The 20,657-nt window shown below is 44.2% G+C and overlaps 1 protein-coding gene across 2 annotated transcripts in view; it reads right to left on the bottom strand.

The window, feature by feature from the left end:
• MYO7A (myosin VIIA) overlaps window positions 1-20,657 on the bottom strand; it is a 65,339-nt gene that overhangs the window by 12,196 nt on the left and 32,486 nt on the right. For both annotated transcript variants that reach the window (XM_084279532.1, XM_084279533.1), the window contains exons 18-32: window positions 18,918-19,002; window positions 17,815-18,033; window positions 17,540-17,647; window positions 16,779-16,988; window positions 16,051-16,254; window positions 15,079-15,255; window positions 12,934-13,023; window positions 11,502-11,629; window positions 10,082-10,208; window positions 5,175-5,294; window positions 4,292-4,465; window positions 2,801-3,028; window positions 1,578-1,748; window positions 517-634; window positions 100-226 (exon numbers count right to left, since the gene is read on the bottom strand). In XM_084279532.1, the coding sequence (XP_084135658.1) occupies window positions 100-226; window positions 517-634; window positions 1,578-1,748; window positions 2,801-3,028; window positions 4,292-4,465; window positions 5,175-5,294; window positions 10,082-10,208; window positions 11,502-11,629; window positions 12,934-13,023; window positions 15,079-15,255; window positions 16,051-16,254; window positions 16,779-16,988; window positions 17,540-17,647; window positions 17,815-18,033; window positions 18,918-19,002 (2,286 nt within the window). The remainder of the gene's footprint in view (window positions 1-99; window positions 227-516; window positions 635-1,577; window positions 1,749-2,800; window positions 3,029-4,291; window positions 4,466-5,174; window positions 5,295-10,081; window positions 10,209-11,501; window positions 11,630-12,933; window positions 13,024-15,078; window positions 15,256-16,050; window positions 16,255-16,778; window positions 16,989-17,539; window positions 17,648-17,814; window positions 18,034-18,917; window positions 19,003-20,657) is intronic.

The raw sequence follows: 20,657 nt of genomic DNA, 5'->3' as shown, positions 1-20,657 counted from the left end.
ATAGGAGACATAAAGAAGAAAAATAATGGCATCAAGAGGCAAAACCTGGAAAAAGGCTGTTTTAGGGTAAGATCACCAGCTAAGTCTGTTCCTCCTTACCTGCTGCTTGACACAGCTGTGATCTCTGGGAAAGAGAGCTCTAAGAGAACCTGCTCCTGTTCATCCACAAAGTACACCCCCGTCCAGTTGACAGCTACAATCACATCATTTTTAGGCAGGCTTGGCCCTGGGTTAAAGACAAGACATGCAATCAGTTCATGAAGGGTCTTAGGATGCAGGAAACATGGACATTTCAAGGGAAGATGCGATGGTCAAAAACCTTAGTGCTAGTTTTAGTTAGAGAAATAGCAGCAGACTCATAGCTTAAGCCACTGCTAATAAAGATGCACCAAAAATAACAGATCTTAAAAAGACCAGCTAAATGGATAATAACTCTTTTTGTCTGTGGAGTCTGTATCTCTCCTTTCTTTTGCTGAGGAGCATCCTGTGCTCCAAGGATGTGCTCTGTTGACTTACCTGAGAATTTGAAGGCTTCGTAAAACCGAGAAAACAGCAAAGGCCACTTGAAACGTGCAAAATCCACTACCTCTTCCTTGACTTTCTTGGGGTCTGCTCTCTTCTGAGTATAAATTCCCTATAGACAGAGCAAATTAAAGACAACATGAAGCACAAACCAAAGAAAGCAGGAAGAGAGCAAACAAAGCTAATTCACATCACCTGAGGATCTTATAACTAATATGAATTTAGGTCCTAGTGAGGCTAAGGGCTGAAGTCCTACAGGAATGTGTGATAGGTTGGACAAGGATCTGGCAAAATTTTGGTTTCCACTTCAGGGAATAATTTAACAGTGAGAAGACTGTGCTTGCATCTAAAGTGATCAGTCTGGGTTGGATTCATCTTGGCTAACTTTGGGTTTCCTAAGGTACATAGGCATCTACCTTTCAGCTTGACAGTCCTTTAGTTGGAAACAGACGCTCAATAGCCTCCCATAAGCACAGGCATCTAGCTTCACTTAAGTTATCCTCAGATACAGGAGACTTGTGTATGTAGCCAGCAGGCTGATGGAGGACCTGCAAGATCCAACTGAACTACATTTTAGGCATCTTAATCTGAAGATGAGTCTCACTGTTACATAAGTGCCAATTCTCATACCTGGATGACCAATCCTCACGATTGATCATGAGTTATGGGTAATGAGTTATGGAAGGTTTTGCTGTGAGAGGGTGTAATAAATATTATTATGGAATTCAGGGAAGTTTTAGACAATGCCTGGCACAATAAGGTCCTGACTGTCTGGAGGCATGAACTGCCACTATAATACAACCACAATCGTATGATACAGGAATGAGACCACAGAGATGGCTTTGTGATACAGTGAATTTCTGCAGGCTGTTTTCTTCTGCCAGATCTTGCCTCAGGACTAGAGGTAAAGGTGAATATGATTAGTACAAAACCTGCCCTTTCTCTTTGATCAGGCCAGGCTAAGAACAGAGCTATGATGTCTGATGTATGTTTAAAAGGCACACAAAGCTATTGAAGCACATCTTGGCCTTTGCCAGGTGGTCAATTGTCCCCACCTTTTTATGCGCAGCTATAATAAGCTGAGCCCATTTTTCCACTGTTTTTGAAGCTGTGATCTCTCTGTCAGGGATGTAGGATGGAATTAGATTTAGCAGCCTTTCCAGTACCATCTCTGACCCATAGTCCACATAGTACTGCTGTGAAGCCAGTTCTGCCAGATCTTCTTCCTGTGGGAGCCAGAAAAGCAAACAATGTTTAACCAGGCCACTACCTCAACATCCATCCTTCATAGCTCCAAGCTGTGTGATGTGGTCAATACACAGGAGGGAAGAGATGCCATCCAGATGGAGTTTTGACAGGCTTGAGAGGTGGGTCCATGTGAACCTCATGAAGTTCAACAAGTGCAAGGTTCTGCTCATGATTTGGTGCAATCCCAAGCACAACTACAGGATGGGTGGCGAATATATTGAAAGCAGTACTGAGAAGGACTTGGGGGTGTTAGTGGGTGGGAAGCTCAGCATGAGGTGTCAATATGTGCTTGGATCCCAGAAAGCCAACCATGTTCTGATATGCATCAAAAGCAGCATGACCAGCAGATTGAGGGAGAGGATTCTGCCCTCTCTGGTGAGACCCCCTTGGCGTTCTGTATCCAGTTCTGGGCCTCCAACATAAGAAGGACATGGAGCTGTTGGCACGAGTTCAGAGGAGGCCACAGAGATGATGAAAGAGCTAGAGCACCTCTGGTCTGGAGACAGGCTGAAAGAGGTGGGCTTTTTCAGCCTGGAGAAGAGAAAGGCTGCCAGGACACCTCAGAGCACCTTCTAGTACTTAAAGGGGCCTACCGTAAATTTAGAGAGGGACTGTTTACAATGGCAAGGAGTGATAGGATAAGAGTAATGGCCTTAAACTGAAGGAGGGGAGATTTAAGTTTGATATTAGAAAGAAATTTTTTACTGTGAGGGTGGTGAGGCGCTGGCACAGGGTTTCCAGGGATGTCGTGGCTGTCCCTGGATCCCTGGAAGTGTTAAGACCAGCTTGGATGGGCCTTTGGTCAACTTGGTCTAGTGGAGGGTGTCCCTGCCCATGGCAGGGCATTGGAACTGGATGGGCTTTGAGGTGCCCTCCACCCAAACCATTCTATAATTCTAGTATTCCTGCAGTTACTGTTTCCCAAGTGAATACTGTAAACCCCCAGCTAAAAGGGTTTCAGGGAGGACACTTATTTCACCTTGTCAAAGATAAATGTTGGACCAGACCAGTAGCTGCTGAGATCACTTACCTTGTCACACCGGTACTCCCCAAACTTCACCCCTCGCACAATCTGTTGGTAAATGAGATTGGTGGCCACATTGTCCTCACTTGGGTTGTGCCAAGGAGTGAAGATCTCCTTCCTGAAGAAGAGCCGCCATGGTGCATTGCGTTCCTGTGCTCCCTGCTCTTTTGCATACTGCTCACACTGAGAGACAGCATCCATCACATGGTCATTGCCACTTCCCAGTGAGGACACCTAGGCAGTGCAGAAAGAAATTTGGCATTCACCTGAATAAATTCTGACCACTCTAGGTAGAGATACCTATCTCTGAGTCATCTGTCCAGACTTCCTTTCTAATTAAGATAAATCAAAGTATATATCTCTACTCGACAGCCAAGATTGAATAGATCTACACATATCTAGGTGAGCCATTTTGTTTTGAGCCACAATTTCCCATCCAGAATGAAAGGAGAGCATCAACATGAATTAGCAAAACTAACGGTCCCATTATAAAAATTGTTTATTCACACTGTGCTTTGTAACACCCTGTTTCAAAATCATGGACTTGGATACCACCATGCTAAGCACCAGACAAACTCAGAATAAAAAACTTGTCCTGTTCCCTAAGATTTATCACCTCTCCTCACCATCATCTTGTATGAGGCCCTAAAACACTGTATCTCCTCAGAGACAACATCCCTAGATGAACATATTGTCACGAAAGACCAAGAAGATCGAGTTTAAACCATTTTCTTCTTCACCCACAGGCAGAAGTGACCATATCTGCAAGTGAGAATATACACCAGCCATGGCAATAATTCTGTTTCACTGTCTTGCAGCTGTTGTCTCATGAGATGAAGTTTTACCCTAGGTCCATCTTCCCTTCTCATTTATGCTCACCGTTATTTTTATGGCATTTTTGAAAAAAGGGTATGTTTTTTAGATTGAATAAATTAGGATAAATGCTAATGCAGGTATGGCAGTTCAGACTTTAGCTAATTTTTGAAACTTAATTTTAATGATTAGCTTTCCAATTAAGAATAGTTGCTCCCTTGCATAAAGATCTAGGCTATTTGTTTTACTAGAAATTCAACTCAATTGATGAATGCTCTCTCCCTCTCCTTAACTGACAGTATAAGCCTATCATGATATTTTCTCTCCCCTGTTCAGCTGTGGAGGGGAAGGTGTGATGGAGAAGCTTTGGTAGGCACTTGTCCTCCAGTTGGGGTCAACCCACCACAATCTTTGATCATGTTGCTCCGCACCTTCTGCTATTAAATTATTAATATCTCCAAGGAGGAAGATATACGTGTCTCTCCAACCCCGCTCCAGCATTTGACTACTCTTATCCGTGAAAATAATACTGTCATTTGCACTGTAGTAATGTTCATCCCTGACCTCAAGGCCAGCCATTTGCTGATGGCACAAGGTCCTTCTGCCCTCTGGAAGTTACGTGATGGCAACAAGAACCTCCCTTTTCTTTCCCAGAGCTAGTCAGGAGCATAACTGCAGACATACCTTGTCGAAAAGCGCAATGTAAAGCGAAAAGCCGAATCGATCCTTCAGGCTGATTTTGTCGGCCAAAGAGTTACAGAGCTCTTTAGCAGTTGTTGCAGAGTCAGTCAACAGTGTTTTTGTTGTCCCATCCATAAATGTGACAGGCAGCATGATCGGTTTCTTGGACTTGGTTGCCTAATGGATTAAAGTCAAACTTTATAAAGGTATTTCAATCCCATCCAGACTATTTGCTTACATACTCTTCCACCCAACTGTGGTAATTATTTTCTAATTCCTGATCCCTCTGACTGCTTTCAATATTACCATAATATACTTTCCAAGAGGATAATGTATGGCCAGCCATTGGAAGCACTTGGAAGTCCCAGACTCTTTTTATTTAATACCTTAATTCATCAAAGTGCCTAATCCAATAAATCCATGCATGCCTGGGAATGCTCCTGGGCACTGGAGCACAGCTGTCTGTGCTAGTAAACAGTGTAGAAATGGAGCAATTATTGTACAAACTGTGCTTGTTCAAGCTACAGCTATCCCCAAAAAAGTCCCAGGGACTATTCTCAGTACACATCTTGCCTGCAGCCACCTTCACCTGGAAGAGTTTTCTAGCATACATGGTGGCTTGATCCGTGCCAGCTGGCCTCAGTGCCTGAGAGCACTCTTGAGCACATTTAATTTACAAGTACTGTTGTAGTCAAAGGGATTGATCTTCAACATGCTCTGGAGCAAATCCAGGATGCAGTACCTTGGAAATATCTGAATATTCTTGAGAGAAATAAACATTTTTTTCATGCTACTTTTTGCCCTGCCAGAGATGTGGCTCCTGTCATAATGAAAGGCTCAAACCCTGAGTTCCAGATACCTGGGGAGGGGATGGTGGGGCTCATACCTGCAGCTCCAGCCAGCTGGGTGGCTGTGTCCTGGTTCCATTGGCAAACGTCCGCCTTAGCCTCTCTTCGCAGTAGGGAGCATAACCCGGGGGACCTCCATTGATAAAGTTCCTTAAATACTTTTGGCAGCAGGGAACACATTGGTTAGACCATCGTCTCTAGGGGCTAGGCATTTGCAAAAGTTAAAAAGCACTGGTTCATTGGAGAAAAGCCCTCTGGGATTGCCAATGGCAGTGATACCTCTCAGGCATAGAATGTTCCTACACCACATTGCTGAAGGCTTAGAGAGTAGGACAGTTTGCATCCTTGTCTTATCACAGAATCACAGAATTGTAGGGGTTGGAAGGGACCTTGAGAGATCATCAGATCCAACCCTCCTGCCAAAGCAGGTTCCCTAGGACATATCACTCTTATACTGTCCATTTCTTGCCTCAGTGGAGATAAGATTCCAGCCTAGAAAGACCTTTGATCAAAGCTAGTGCAGCAGCATTTCTGTTCCTGCTATTTCTGCCTCTTATTTCTATTTCTGTATTTTAAAGATGCATTGTAAGTTATTAATTGTTAGCCAAAAAGATTAGAGTGAATGAAAAAGACCTGTAAGTAATGATCCAACACTGGAAGTATAAGTAAATGCCACTCAGAACACTTAGCTGTCAGTGCAAAAGATCTTTCAACATGATATTCAACAGATGTTTCTTTGGTCAGATTTTAAATTGCATTTTAGAAGATACTAAATCAGAATTTGAAGCACTTCACCACATGTAAAAAATGCAACCACATTACTGTAGAGAAAACTAAACCCAGTGACTTCCATGATATGAAAGATAATACACTTTTAAAATATTACATAAATATCTAGATAAAAAGGTAGCTAAGACTGATAGTTCTGTAAATCCCATTTTACAGACAGACTTTGTAGATAGAGTTCTCTGAATGATAACACACAACTGTTCCCTCAGTTACACAGACCACTCTATAACACTGTCAGTCCATAAATAACAGGAGCAGACACAGACATTTCTGTCAATCAATCATAATTAATCTATAGGATTATTTTATAATAATATATTTTATAAAATTGATTATTTTATAATATTATTATACTGTGAAATAACAAAGTAACACAGCCACGTTATATGGGTGGGAGATGTTACAAATGATTGCTTGCAGCTGATTCTGTGTAAAAGTGTAGTTTTAATTATGCTGTTAATAATGAACTATGCAAATTGCATATTTTTTGTATTCCTCCTTCCTTTTGACTGATCCTTCCTGCTGAAGTCTATTATTAGTTGAAAGAAAGGTACAAAGAACAGGAGTGCTAATGTGTCTTGACCCATGCTTAGCATATGATGTAATAAAGGTAGCTAATGGGATTCAAAGTGTGACCTTCATCTTTGGGAGCAGGAAAACATATCAAAGACTGCCTCATTATCAGCTAAAGACTTCTCAAAATGTTCAGTCATAATCGACACTTTTGAAAGTTGTGGAAAAAATTCCAGGCACAACAATTTCCTGATATTTCTCATTTTTTCCCCCCATAATATTGCTGCTATTAAAGTTGAAGCTTAGAGATTTCAGCAGAAAAGTAACCATGAGCCAGATACACCATTCACTGCACAGAAGAGTGTGGGAAGGAAATAGGAGGAAATATTTACCCTTATATGCTTTTTCTTCTATTAAAATGGTGGATAATTATTGCTAAATAAGAAGTGAGGGCATCAATTGAATAATGCAGGGGGTTACCAAAGCATCATCTAGCTAAACAGCTGATAGCCCGTGTGTGGCTGTCATACATTCAATAGTAGAAGTTGCATGGTTGAAGCAGTAGTCAGTGAATTCATAGTGAATCAGATTTTGGCTGACTATTAACTCCTGAAAACATGATACTAGTAGATTAAGAATCTGAAAGTAAGGTTTGGCACTGACATGGAGTCTGTCTCCCACACCAGAACAGACTGGACTGGGTTAATGTAGCTTTAAAACAGAACTGGTCATTGAACTTCAACAAATTTTTAATATTCCTCTGCTTTTTGAAAAAACAAAAAAACAGCTCTTGATGGGAACATATATGGTTGGGGGTCAGAGTTAACATTTCATCATGAGAATGTTTTATCTCAAAACATAACATTTTCATAGAAACATAGTGTGTGTAAGGTTGGAAGACACTTTTAAAGGTCATCTAGTCCAACCTCCCCTGCAGGGACATCTTCACTAGATCAGGTCTCTCAGAGCCCCATCCAACCTGACCTTGAGTATTTCCAGGGATGGAGCCTACACCACCTCTCTGGGCAGCCTGTGCCAGTGATCTACCACCCTCAGAGGGAAGAACTTCTTCCTAATACCCAACCTAAATCTACCTTTTCTAGTTTAAAACCATCACCCCTCGTCCTATCGCTCCATGCCCTCAGGAACAATTCTTCCCCAGCTTTCCTATAGGCACCTTTCAGTGACTGGAAGGCTACTATAAGGTCCCTCTGGAGCCTTCTTTTTTCCAAGCCAAACAAGCCCAACTCTCTCAGCCTATCTTCATAGGAGAGGTGCTCTGGCCCTCTGGTAATTTTTGTGGCCTCCTCTGGATGCACTCCAACAACTCCATGCCCTTCTTGTGCTGAGGGCTCCAAAGCTGGACACAGCACTGCAGGTGAGGTCTCCCCAGAGCAGAGGAGAGCCGAGGGGCAGAATTCCCTCTCTCCATCTGCTGGCCACACTCCTTGTGATGCAGCAGGATGGGGTTGGCCTTTTGGGCTGCGTATGCACACTGGTGGCTCATGTCCAGCTTCTCATCCACAAATACTCCCAAATCCTTTTCCGCAGGGCTGCTTTCCAGCACGTCATCTCCTGAGCTGTATGGATAACGGGCATTGTCCCAACCCAGGGGCAGGACCTTGAACTTGGCTTTGTTGAACCTCATGAGGTTCCCCTGGGCCCACTTTTCCAGCCTGTCCAGGTCTCTCTGGAGCCTCTGGATGGCCTCTCATCCCTTCAGCACATTAACCTCACCACTCAGCTTGGTGTCATCAGGAAACTTGCTGAGGGTGCACTCAATCCCACAGTCAAGATCATTAATAAAGATGTTAAACAGCACCAGTCCCAGCACACACCCCCGAGGAACACCACTTGTCACACTCTTCCATCTTGACTGGGAGCCTTTGACCACCACCTTCTGGATGCGATCATCCAGCAAATTCCTTATCCACTGAACAGTCCACCCATCAAATCCATATCTCTCCAACTTAGAGAAAAGGATGTTGGGTGGGACCATGTCAAAGGTCTTACACAAAAACAGATAGATGACATCTGTAGCTCTTAAGCTAGAAGGTGCAAATGATGGCCAAAGGATAACTATATAGTGGCTTCAGAAGAACTCTGAGGCATTGTCAGAGTCACTGCCTGTGTGTTGCTGTTTGCAAGGCTGGGACTTTGAAGCATAACCACAGAGTGGGGTATTGGTACTCAAAGAGCTTCAGTCACCACAGGTTTCCTATGGGGACAGAAACCTCTTTGGAAGGACATTCAGAGTAGGACCCCGGGTCTAAAGGTGCCTCTACTCTCCAGGATGAATAAGGGCAGAATTAGCATAAATGGTCTCCAAAGATTTTGAGAATATTGCCATATATTTCAGCATGGACCTTAACTTTGGATTGAGGGACATGTCTGAGTCTTCTGAGCTACCCATAAATTATTCCTGAGAAGTGCTTCACTCGCCCAAAATAATCTTCCACTATTAAAGATTTAAACCCACACAACCTCCTGTGGCATGCTTTCTCAGATCTCATTTCCAGACATAATTTATTTTTCTTACACTTTGCCAGGAATTTATGTGCTTTATTAGATTTCATGCTGGCAAGGCCTGGTGATGAAGGAAGGATTTCTATTCTTGGCTTCAGTTCTTTCAGTGCTGACGAACAATTACCTGATCTGATATCTATGGAAATTAATAGAATACTTTTAACTCCAGCAGGCTGGGAGCTGGTCCATGCTCCAGCCTGCAAAGATCTGAAAGGGACAAAGGAGGTCTTGTCATGGCAATGCAAGGACACAGTGCTGAGCCCTTTGCCCTCTTTCAGCTGAACTCTTAGGCATGGGATTAACTTGAACAGTCCAGTGGGTGTTAGTCTCTGGTTACTCTTATTTGGAAGGCAGACTGTTCAAATCCAGGCAAGAAAACTTTGCCCAGAAAAAAACCCCACCCACCACCCTTCAGAACAACCTGATTTTCAAAAGCGTCAGCCATTTAGCATGTCCAACTGACTTCAGGCCTGCTGAACCTTCAGTGTTTCTGAAGATACCTTACATGTCATCTATGTAGACTTGGACATTTTCAGTATGACACATGGTGGGACAAGTTGTAGCATGCAGAAAGCCACTATGCAAACATACTTCCAGGTAAATTAAACCCATCCCTTTCCACGTGGATTTTTTTTATATCAAATTATATTTATAATTAGCTGTGTAGTACCATTCTTTGCCAATTCTGTTAAAAGTACATGCCTGAGGTCATACTTTCAAAGCCAGTAGATGCTTGAATGAACGCTTAGACCTTTGCAGGGGAGAAATGTGGGCTATTCTGGGTGTGGAAATTCCACTTGCAGCCTACCACAATGAACATTTCTGCCAGAAATCACATAATCATATCTTCACACATCTGCAGTGCAGGAGGCATCATCTGAACTGAAATGTCTATACTCCCTGTAGAGTCACAGGAAAGAGATCATCTGATCCACTTTACGCATTGAGCTTGGGATCACACACAATTTTCTTAAGAGCCTTATGTCATTTACAGTCCTTGCAAAAATAAAGACCAGGATTCCCTCTACTGTGAAACCCAAGAGAAAACTGGTCCCATGGATGGAAAAGAAAACATTTTGGCAGATAATTCACAAGACAAATATAATCTACAATTTACCTTCACAAACTTTTCAGAAGGAGCAAAACATCCGACACAGAGGGACATCAGGATCCAACCCCTGGCGTGGCTGCTTTTGGATGGGTTCTGGGTCAGCTGCTTGCAGATTTGACAATAGATTTCATCCCTGCAATGGGAAACACAACCCCCCCCCCAAACATTAGAGGTAACAAGGTGGTGTTTTCAACATTTACAGAGGTAGAGCTAGACCTTGACTGCATGTGGTTGGTAGTTAAAAGTTCATTTTAGAATCACAAGGCTATTAACTTCACTGCCCTAATGAGGGTCACCATGATTGTGTCACCATCTCTAACATGTCATCCATCAACAGTCCTGTAATGTCTGCTGAGTCTTCCCTATGCTTCAGTCTTCCTTATGCTTTAGTTGAGATTTCCCACAGCTGAACAGACACTGCATAGAGGAAGAGGGAAATAAAGGGAAGTCTCAAGGTTCAGGCAGCTGAATATCTCTTCTAGATGACGGAGTCTACCTTGGTTTCTTACAAAGGTTTCCTAGTGATACCAAGAGTCTTCTAAAAAATTTGATAGAGGGCCATCAGCTAGGAGTCTTCATTTGCTGGCTGTTCCTCTTGAGACACCTCAACTTGCTTTCTGAAAGTGCTGAGCACTCTCAGCTACAGTGGAGGTCAAAGTTTGTCCAGCTCTTACAAATAAACAGGCTTGTACATTGATGGGTATCTCAGTTTGGGAGTTAATGTCCACTTTTGACTTTAACCTTAGTTCTCTCCATGCAAAATGAGGGTATTTCCTCATCTACATGGGAGGCAGCAAAAACATTAGCCAAACCCCATGGGAAGGTCAATGGAATGCTAGCAGGTCTGCCTTCAGAGCAGGCTTTGTGCAGACAAGTAAGGCTAAGGGCTTCATGGTGAACTGGGAGTGAACAGATAGTTGTCAGTGGAAAGAACATGAGTCTACATAAACAAGGACTGTACTGAAACACACACAAATAAATGTGCTAAATCAAAGATGGGCAGTTGGCCTTAATTCAGCACTTTCCAATTTTTGAATGCTTAATTTAGCAACTGAAATGAGTTAGAGGTTTGCATTCATATTTTCATTCAATAGTTCATTAAAATTATTCACGCAAACAAAAGACATCTGAATGGTCAAACAGCAAACAAAGGGTAATGAACAGCAAGAGTGAGCATTGAAAAACCAATCCAGTAAACACTAGCACTTTCACAGAACTATTTGAGTCTCTCTGCATGGTTTTTCCATCAGGCCTGAAACTGACAGTAAGGAACAGCCCATATTACATGATACAACCAGGAAAATGATATAATGAGAGCTTTGCAAAGCTGCACACAGTAGAAAAATCATTTGAACATCTCAAGAATAGCTCAAGGAAGAAGGAATGAGAAGAATGGCATGTTCATGCCTTTGTCTTGATTTCTAACCTTAAGGCTGGCCTGAGGATGCCATTACCAATAATGAAATGGAGCTTCTCCAGGTTAGACGTGGGTCGGTCTTCAAGCATGCTATTACCCTGGAGCGTGGACTCACCATCATGAAGTCTCTTTGTCACCTGCCAACCAGACACAATGCTCTCTTTCAGTACTGCTAGCTACTGTGTTCCCCCCACCCCCACCCCAAATGGTTCCCCCCCAGGAGGAGGACTCCACCAGCCAGAAAGGGTCTCAGAAGTTCTTCAATCTACCACTTTAACAGTAATGGGAGGGTTTGATTTTGTTGGCAAGAATCACGTATGGGTGAACCTAAAAATAGTCCTATCTAGTGACACTCCCACCTGCTTGGTCTTTCCTCAGGCTTTTTACATTGGCACTGTACAGCTCTGAGCTGGTCCTGTAGCTGGGATAGGGTGACCAAGGATCTTTGGAATAACTCCAGCTCACTGCTAACTCCAGCTTACTGCCAAGGAGGACCTGTCCTTTTAACTTAGTCATATTTAAAAACATATATAATTAAAACACTGACAAAGTGGACCTGCTCCCCATGCTAATTGTGCAGCTGAAAGCACATCAGCATTGTGCTGTTTTTGAGAACAGGGATGGCATTCTTCCACCTTCCAGCTCTCTGTCTTAGCTAGTCAGCCCCATGTCCCATTAGAGACACTGCAGAAAGATGGGCATTTCTAGAGTTTGTTTAAATCCACATTAAGGTGAGCAGGATTGTGTCCTACTTCACCCCACTGACTCTAGAGAGAAGGGTGACTATCTTCATGCTCTCAAGCAGCTATAGCCAGGTGAGATGATGCCTTCCCTGAAGTGGACAAGGCAGTGTGTAAAAGAATACTGAATGCATGTCTTTGCATTGCTTTCACTTCCTCCCCACCCTCCCAAAAGAAAAAAAAAGAAAATAATTATTGCTCCTCACTGTTTTGGGATGGGATTTTCTAAAGCTCTCAGTTTAGGCAAACTGCCTCCACAGAGTGGGTTTTTTTTTTTTTCCCTGGCACTGGAGAGGAGCAGAGGATGGATGAGTGCTTTTGGAGACCCCACATCTGCTGCCTATGCCACAGTGAAGGGCAGGAAACTAAAAGCAGGGATAACATTCAGACCATCACAGAGTGGTGGGAGGTATCAATAGCTGGAGGGAGGGCAGTGCAAGAGGGGTGGGAAGGTGCTGGATGGATGGAGAACGGGAGCCGAGGGGAGGCCGGCGCGAAGTGCAGAATGACTCAAGGAGACACGGGAAGCCAACCTTTCCCCTTAAACACTCCTTAAATCTTTCAGGCAGAGAGACAGGTAGCGCCAAACCCAGAGGAGGGCTGGTTCTATGTTGTCTAGGGAAAAGCAGAAGAGAGTCAGAGAGGGCTGCAGACAATCCAACGGCACTTGTGCTGCCAGGCGGCCAAATGTCTCCTCTCACCTCCTCCGTCAGTTTGGATTTCTTCTTGAGTGTTAAGGAGACCAGTTTGTGCCGCACACTGTTCTTCTTGTGCCCATCAATGTGAGTACTCTGCAAAGAAAGAAGCGTGAGGTGCAATGAGGTGAGACACAGCACCCTGCCCTGTAAGTGCTCCCCTGGCCAAGTATGTGCTTTATCTGTCTCTCCTGGGCTTCTGCAAAACTCCAATAATCCTGGGCACTGATTGAGCTCTTTCAGAGCCTGGCTGGAAGCAGAAGTGTGGACCCATATTTCTGTGCCTCCTGAGATAACCCAGATCTGACTCTGAATTTTGTAGATACTCTCTAATCGGTGAAACACTAACCACCCCCCAAGACCAAAACTACATATTGGGGATATCTGAAAAAAGTTATGTTGAATAATGTCCTTAATTGGCTTTAACTTTTGGTCAGTCCTAAAGTGGTCATACAGATGGTGATCATTATAGGTACATTTCAATTGAATTATTGATCCTTTCAACTGAAATATTATTCATTTCTCCTCCCCTGCCTGCTTTCCTTCCCTCCCTCTAGCCTTTTCCCTCTTCCCTCTTCCCCACTCTTCTATTCCATTCCATTGCATTCCATTACATTGCATCGCATTGCATCGCATTGCATCACATTGCATCGCATTGCATTCCATTCCATTCTATCATATCCCATCCCATCCCTACAGGGTAAGTGTCTGTTTCAACTTCTGTCTACCCAGTTCTGCTGTGTCCCATTCAGAATTGTTCATACATCACAAATGAGATAAGCAAGACCACTCTTGGAGATGAGCCATTTGCACAGCAGGCTTGTGAGCTGGAAGTCAATTCATGGACAGGTAGTTACCCATTGTGTTTTCATCACCATCAACCACCTCCGTCGTCTATCAGGTTTCCCAGAAGAACAAATCTGATGACAGACCCAGGCACTGACTACATACCATCAAGTTACTGTTGGCTTTCTACTTTTATGTCAACTGTATGCCAACTGTGGGATTAAAATGTTATGGATAATTAACTCAATTAACTTCTCCCCATTAAAAAGTTTTGAAAAGACTGTTCATTTATACCAGATCATCACTTTGAGCTGCACAGGTGTAATATCCACTTGTATCTTTATATCCATTATAAAACCAAGCTGATACTGCAAACCTGGATTTGTATACCATCATGCTCAGGGTCAGCTCAGACGTCTCTCTGCACCTTTGTGTACACTGCAGAGCAGATGTAATCACAGGCAAAAATGACAGCTTAAATTTTCCTTCTCTTCTGTATTATCTGATGTCTCAATTGGCCAAAATATGACTTTTTGTAATAAACAAGGAAGAAACAATAGACAGAAGGAACTAAAGGTGATTCTTGGTGTATATTCTTACAGAATTACAATCCAGGTGAAGCTACTCTCTTCAGGTAATTCACTGAAAGTGCTGAATAATATCACTGTCTCTAAAAACTAGGAGATTTGTTAGTTTACATCTCCAAATGTTGTAGGGGCTTGTCCTGATACCACAGAAAACTTCTTGGAAAACGCAGCAGTGCCATCTAGAAGACCCCAGTACTAGATAATATCTTGTCTGATTGAATAAAACAATTGTCAAAGATGAAAGCATATCAGTGCTATGGACAGCAATTTATCCAGAACAATGTCTTATCTGGGAGGGGTCTTAAAACAAAGTGACATCCCAGAATGCACTGAGGATGCAATAGGGATTTTTTTTTCTTTAATTATTTCAGCAGCTTAATCTCCTGGCAACTCTTTGCTTCCTGCTCCAAGATTAAGGGCACATTTTTAATTTAGTCTCTTCTCACCCAGGGCAGATCAGAAAGAAATCCCCAAATGAGGGATGATGACGCAGGACATCACATTCCCCTGCCATGTATTTCTGCCTTACAAGGATGAGGAGAGAGATCAAAGTCCCCATGAGAGATATTGGGGCACTTTCCCTACTGTATTGGTGGGGGAAATGAATAAGAAAGGACAGGATCATCACCTGACACAAGCAATTCTCCCTTCATAGCACAATTGCAAATAAAATTGACAAACTGATTGCCTGCAGCAAGCCCCACAAGTAATTTATTTCCAACACATTTCAATATCCAGCTCCTAACAACAGCATCTCTTTCACAGCTGGAGCAGTTACCTCTCCTTCTCCCTGCAGAGCCTGCAGTTCTTTCTTATAGGTCTTCTTCCCAAGAGTCTCATAGATTTTTGTCATCACTGGTATTTTCTCACCACCATCACTCATGGCTGTATGATATTTCGGCTCAGGGAGGTCTCCCATAAAACGGAGGATAGTGATCCACACAGCAAGTGCTGCCTGTTTGAAAGGAAAGTTACATTAATTAGCCAAAGATGGGGCGGTCAAGCTGTGCTGAGTCCATCAGGATCACCACTGTGATCTCCCTGTACATCTACAGGAGATAAAACACTTTCCCATGCCAAACATAACAGTTTTTCCCCACAATCAACATCCCACCTGAGCAAGCCAAGCAGGCTGGTGGCTGGGACCACAAATTCAGCCTCTGTGCTCCTGCCATCATGGGTGTCTTTGTGCACACTGCAAGAAGTTTGCTTCTTAGCTAGGAGATGCCAAACTTGCAGAAGAGCTGCAATTGGCAGCTCCTAACCCACTGCAGAGGGGAAGGAGAACCATGATGAAGACAAGTTCATGGCCAGTGTAATCTTCACTATAGCCATCCAAGTTCATTATGGTTCTTCTGCTGGTTACAGGGCAAGCATTTCTCCTCTGTTAGCTCTGCACTGGTAAGGTAAGAAGCAGCTTTTCCAGCTGCCAAGCAGCTGCTTCACAAGTGACAATTGCTTAACAATTTGCGTCATCTATGCCCCGAGCCCAGAGAACGTCATTAATTATCCTAACACAAATATCAAGGTACAGAGATGAACTCATCGCTATGTCCCGCCAACACTTACCTTGTTAGTGCTCAAAGCATGCTAGAGGGACAATGTCTACTGACACAGGAGCAGTGGATGAGGGCTGTGGTCTCTATCAGACCATGAGCATACCAGTATATCCCCAAGAGAAACTTCTGGTACCCTTTGGCTTGTTCCAACCCACCCTGCCCTGCTTGAGGCTTTTCATCCCCTGCCTCACCAACTGGTCTCCTTCATCCTCATGGTACAAGAGAGGCTGCTTGAGAGGTCGGCGGATGTATGTGTGTGTTGTTGTGCCCTGGAAATATGTGGCAGCAAACTTGGCAAATTTGTACTCTGAGAGGTCTTCCTCCTCTTCCTCTGGGAGAGGTAATGCTGCATCAAGGTCTTCTTCCTCCAGCTCCTTCTGAGCTCTCTCAAGATCCTGGTGGGAAAGGACATGTGAGGCATTTGGCTTGCCTTTGGATACTGAACTACCATTTTGCCTTGGGCCTGACTTTCTGCCCATTCAATTCCCATCCCAAAAGAAGCAGCTATCTAGAGGGAAAGCTGTGACATATAACTCTATAGCCCATGCAAAGCCCAAGTCACGAAGGGCATGCCTGTACCCAGGCATGTCCCCAGAGACACAGGAGAAGCATCAAGCACGGCCCCACTCCTAGCATGGGGAAAGGATGTCTAAGAGCTAAATGTCATGAGCCATGACAAACCACAAAGCAGAGGATCTCAAGTGCAATACTGCTTCCCTCCATACAGCAGCCCCAGAGAAAGCCTGCAAACTGCCTGCCTGTCCCCAGCCACAGCATGGATCCCCTCTGAGGCCATGCAAATAGCTTAGTCTTGAAGGAAGCCTTCAAAGCCCCTTTTGGATTGCCCCACTTCCCCCTGATTCACTAATGTGTTGCTAGTCTTCCATGTCATAGCCAAGCTCATGGATATCTCCAGTACCTCAAAGCCATTTGGTGCCTGTCCCTCCTGTCCAGGCAGGGAGGAGGTCGTCCCCAGGAATCCAAACATTTTGTCCACCATTTCTGAGTCATTCACTGGCTCATTACGTGCTTTTTCCATTTTTTCCAAGAGCTCTTTCTTCCGACGTGCCTCCTCCTTCTCCTTTACTTCTCTCTCTGCATCTTCCCGTGCCAGCTGGGCCAGTCGTACCTGAAAGAGGACAAGTACAATGACTAAACTTATCCATCCAAAGAGCTGGGACTAAATTCTGCAGAGCCTGGCTTTAGGAAGGCAAGCTGCCTGGTGCTTGGGGCAGTATCCCAGCAATGTGACTTGGAGCAAATCAGTGACACGTCCATGCCTCGGTTTCATAACTGCGGAAGGACAAAGCAACAGCATTTTCTCCTTCTTTAGTGCCTGTTTAGAGGGCTTGGTCCATGCACAAAAACTCTCACTGACCTCAATTTTATCTTTTATACAACAACCCTGTGTGCGTGCACACACTCACAGTGTCCCAGTTCACCCTTCAGCCTTTGTATGGCAGCAAAAGCAAGCAAGTAATAACTGTAATCTCTGGCATTCCTGTGCAGCAGATCAGAAATTCTGGAGCAGCTTCAAACTAGTTACAGCACAGAGTGCTTTAATGAACTAAATGCAAGGCAGAAATCCCTCAGATATTTTTGGCATTCCCTCTCAAAGGAGCAAAAACAGTCCCTGGAAAACAGAGAAAGAGCCCCAGAAAGAGATCAGTCCCCGCATACTTGGTGCTTCTTTTCTGCTTCCTCTTTGGCTTTCTTGGCACTCATCTCCTTACGGAGTCGTTCCTCTTCTGCCAGACGAAGTTTCTCTGCTTCCAGGCGTCGATGATACTGAGGGAATAAACACAACAGCCCTTCTGAATAATCATATATATATTTTTTAAATTCTATTTTTGCTCTTTAAAAACCTATCCCTGCATCTTTGATGCAGAAGAATGTTGATTTCCTCTCTCCCCACCTCCAGTTCCCATGACTGACCTCTCCTCCATGTTACTTACTTCCCCTCTGAGGCGTTTGTACAGCCTTCGGGCGATCATGCCCCGAGCATACGCCTGGACGGTGAGGACAGCCCAGAGGCGGTGGCGGAAAGCCCTACGGACCAGGTAGCCCCGGCATCGCGCCTGGAACTCGATGATGCGCCGACGAGCCATGTGGTACTGCTTGTGGAGCTTGCGGGATCGGTAGAGGGCCTGCAGTCTCAGGAAGCCAATCCGCATCTGCAAGAGGAAGCAGGATGAAACCACCCCGCTGCCCAGGAGCTCGCCCCATCCTAAGCAGATTTACATTGCTAATCTCCTTCTTACACTGCTGTAAATAAGAAATCAGCCCCCACTAGGACAGGACTTTGGGAGGGAGGTTCTCCAAGAGGGTGGAGAAATTAAGCCCTCCTGCTGCCACACTGATTCAAAGCCCAGGAAGGAAAAGGGCAGTTTCTTCCCCACCGAGTCCTACAGAGTTTCTGCTTTTGAGAGGGCTCAGGACATCTGGTTGGTCATCTTAAGGTAGCCACAAGCCATAAGGGTTGCTCCCATGGAGGTCTAACATCTGCAGACCTCCTGCCTGACAGCCAAGGTGCTGTTTCATGGCAGGAGGCAGCATCCTGAACGTCCTGGAAGTGGCTCTTCCTATCAGGTTGCAGGCTTGGAGGATGATATCAAAACACTTTAAAACCCAAACACACTTTCCCAATGTCCTGCAGTTATGTTAGTATCAGCTGGGATAGGGAGAGAAGAGGGCCATGACTGGATTGAGGAGAAACCCAGGTACAATCCCACCTGGAGATGGAATCTGTTTTTCAGAGGAAGCTGCTCTTGAATTTTCAGTCACCTGGAAACTAGGGGAAGACTTTTAAAACCCCAAGTGAACGGTTTGTGCAATGGTCATCTAAAAGGGAAAAGGATACCTAGGAGGTGGTTAGATGCTCTTTTCAATGAGAAGGCAAAGCAGCAAAAGCAGACCCCCATTCATTGTACCAGCTGATAAAAGCCAATCCCACCCCCTCCTATACTCAGTGAGATATTTTGAGCCAGGAAACTCTTCCATATGTCCCAGATGAAAAAGTTAGGAAGTGAGAGGTGTGACAAAGCACCCCCATACTTACAGCACCATAGTTCTTCCTGCAGTTATGTCCACGCCAGTATCTCTGAATCATCAGGACTGAATTTCTCACCTTCAGGAAATTGGACCTGCAAAGGCATTTCAGTCACTTGCCTTTGAGGTCTGGATGCAGGTTATCATCTCCTGGGCCTCATTCTCTGGAGATTTGAAACTGAGCATCCAGGTGAAGTAAACACTGCACGTTCGGTCTCAAAATTTCTCCCTCCCCCCCAGCTCTCCTTGCTATCGTAAAAAGATCTGGAGGGGCTCTCTCTGATAGGTCTCTGCAGGCAGAATCTGCCAGGTTATGTGAATGGCAAAGCAGCAGATGCTGAGATTGGTCCCCTTCTGTTACCCTGCTGTACTCTCCTCTCTCATCTAAATTCCCTTCCCTGCCTGCTCTCCCTGCTTCAGTCCCAGATTCTATCTCACCCAAATGATCAAGAGCAAACTTCAGCAGCACCACTGTCTTACCCCTTTCTTCTTCTCCCACCCTCTTTAGACTGACCTGATCTAACCTGTAGACACCTTGGGGACAACTGCATTGGAAGGACTTTGGGATCTCACTGGGATTACTGTGGAAAGGATTACTGAGTTATTTGGCATATGACCTTTCTGCAAACCTCCTCTGATTTCAACTGAGAGTTAATTTTCCTTTCTAGTAGCTGGCATAGTGCTGTGTTTTGGATTTAGTATGTGAATAATATTGATAACACACTGATGCTTTAGTTAGTGCTTTTACCAAGTTACCACTTGCTAGGTTGTTGTAGTGTCTACACTACGTAATGGACTTTTCAGATTCTCACACCCTGACAGGTGCACAAGAAGCTAGGAGAGCACAGCCAGGACAGCTGATCAGCCTGGCCAAAGAGATATTCCTGACTGTAGAACATCACTCTCCAGATATACCTGGGGAAGCAAGCTGGGAAGTGGGATCACTGCTTGGAAACAAACTGGGTGTAAGATTGCTTTATTCTTCTTTTGCATGTGTGATGCACAATTGTATTTTTATTATTATTATTGTGATAATATTTATTAGTTTTATTGTTTGTTTGTTTTTAATAATTGAACTTATCACTGCCTACAACTACCTGACAGGAGGTTGTAGAGAGGTGGGCGATGATCTCTTCAGCCAAGTGACAGGAGATGGGACAAGGGGAAATGGCACAAAGTTGCACCAGGGCAGGGTCAGATTAGATGTTAGAAAAAAAGTTTTTTTGACTGAAAGAGTTGTCAGGGCCTGGAACAGGCTTCCCAGGGAGGGGGTTAAGTCACCTTCCCTGGCTGTGTTTAGAAAAAGGGTAGATGAGGTACTTAGGCATATGGTTTAGCATAGGATGGGAACTGTTGGACTTGGTGATCTCAAAGATCTTTTTCAACCTTGTGATTCTGTGATTATTATTATCTTCTTTTGTTATCCTATTAAACTATCTTTATCTCAACCCACAAGGTTTTTTTTCATTCTCCTCCCAATCACCTTTGGAGGGGAGGAGTGAGCTTAGCTGTTGGGTTGAACAAAACCATGACAAAAACCCAAGGCACAACCTGAGTCACAGACATGGCTCAGACACTCAAAGAGGACAAAGCCCCAAGAACTGTCTCTCCTCTGTTGATGAAGGATGTCCTTGGCTACATCCCCTCCTATTCTTCCACAACTATTCCATAAGCTTCTAATGGGCTACTTGTCCTCCTACTTGTCTGGCAACTGGTCTCCAAAGGAAGGAGTCATGAACCAACTGGACTT

The sequence above is a fragment of the Gallinula chloropus genome (assembly GCF_964237585.1).
Source record: "Gallinula chloropus genome assembly, chromosome: 1".
Classification (NCBI taxonomy): domain Eukaryota; kingdom Metazoa; phylum Chordata; class Aves; order Gruiformes; family Rallidae; genus Gallinula; species Gallinula chloropus.
This window is presented reverse-complemented; position numbering and strand designations above follow the sequence as displayed.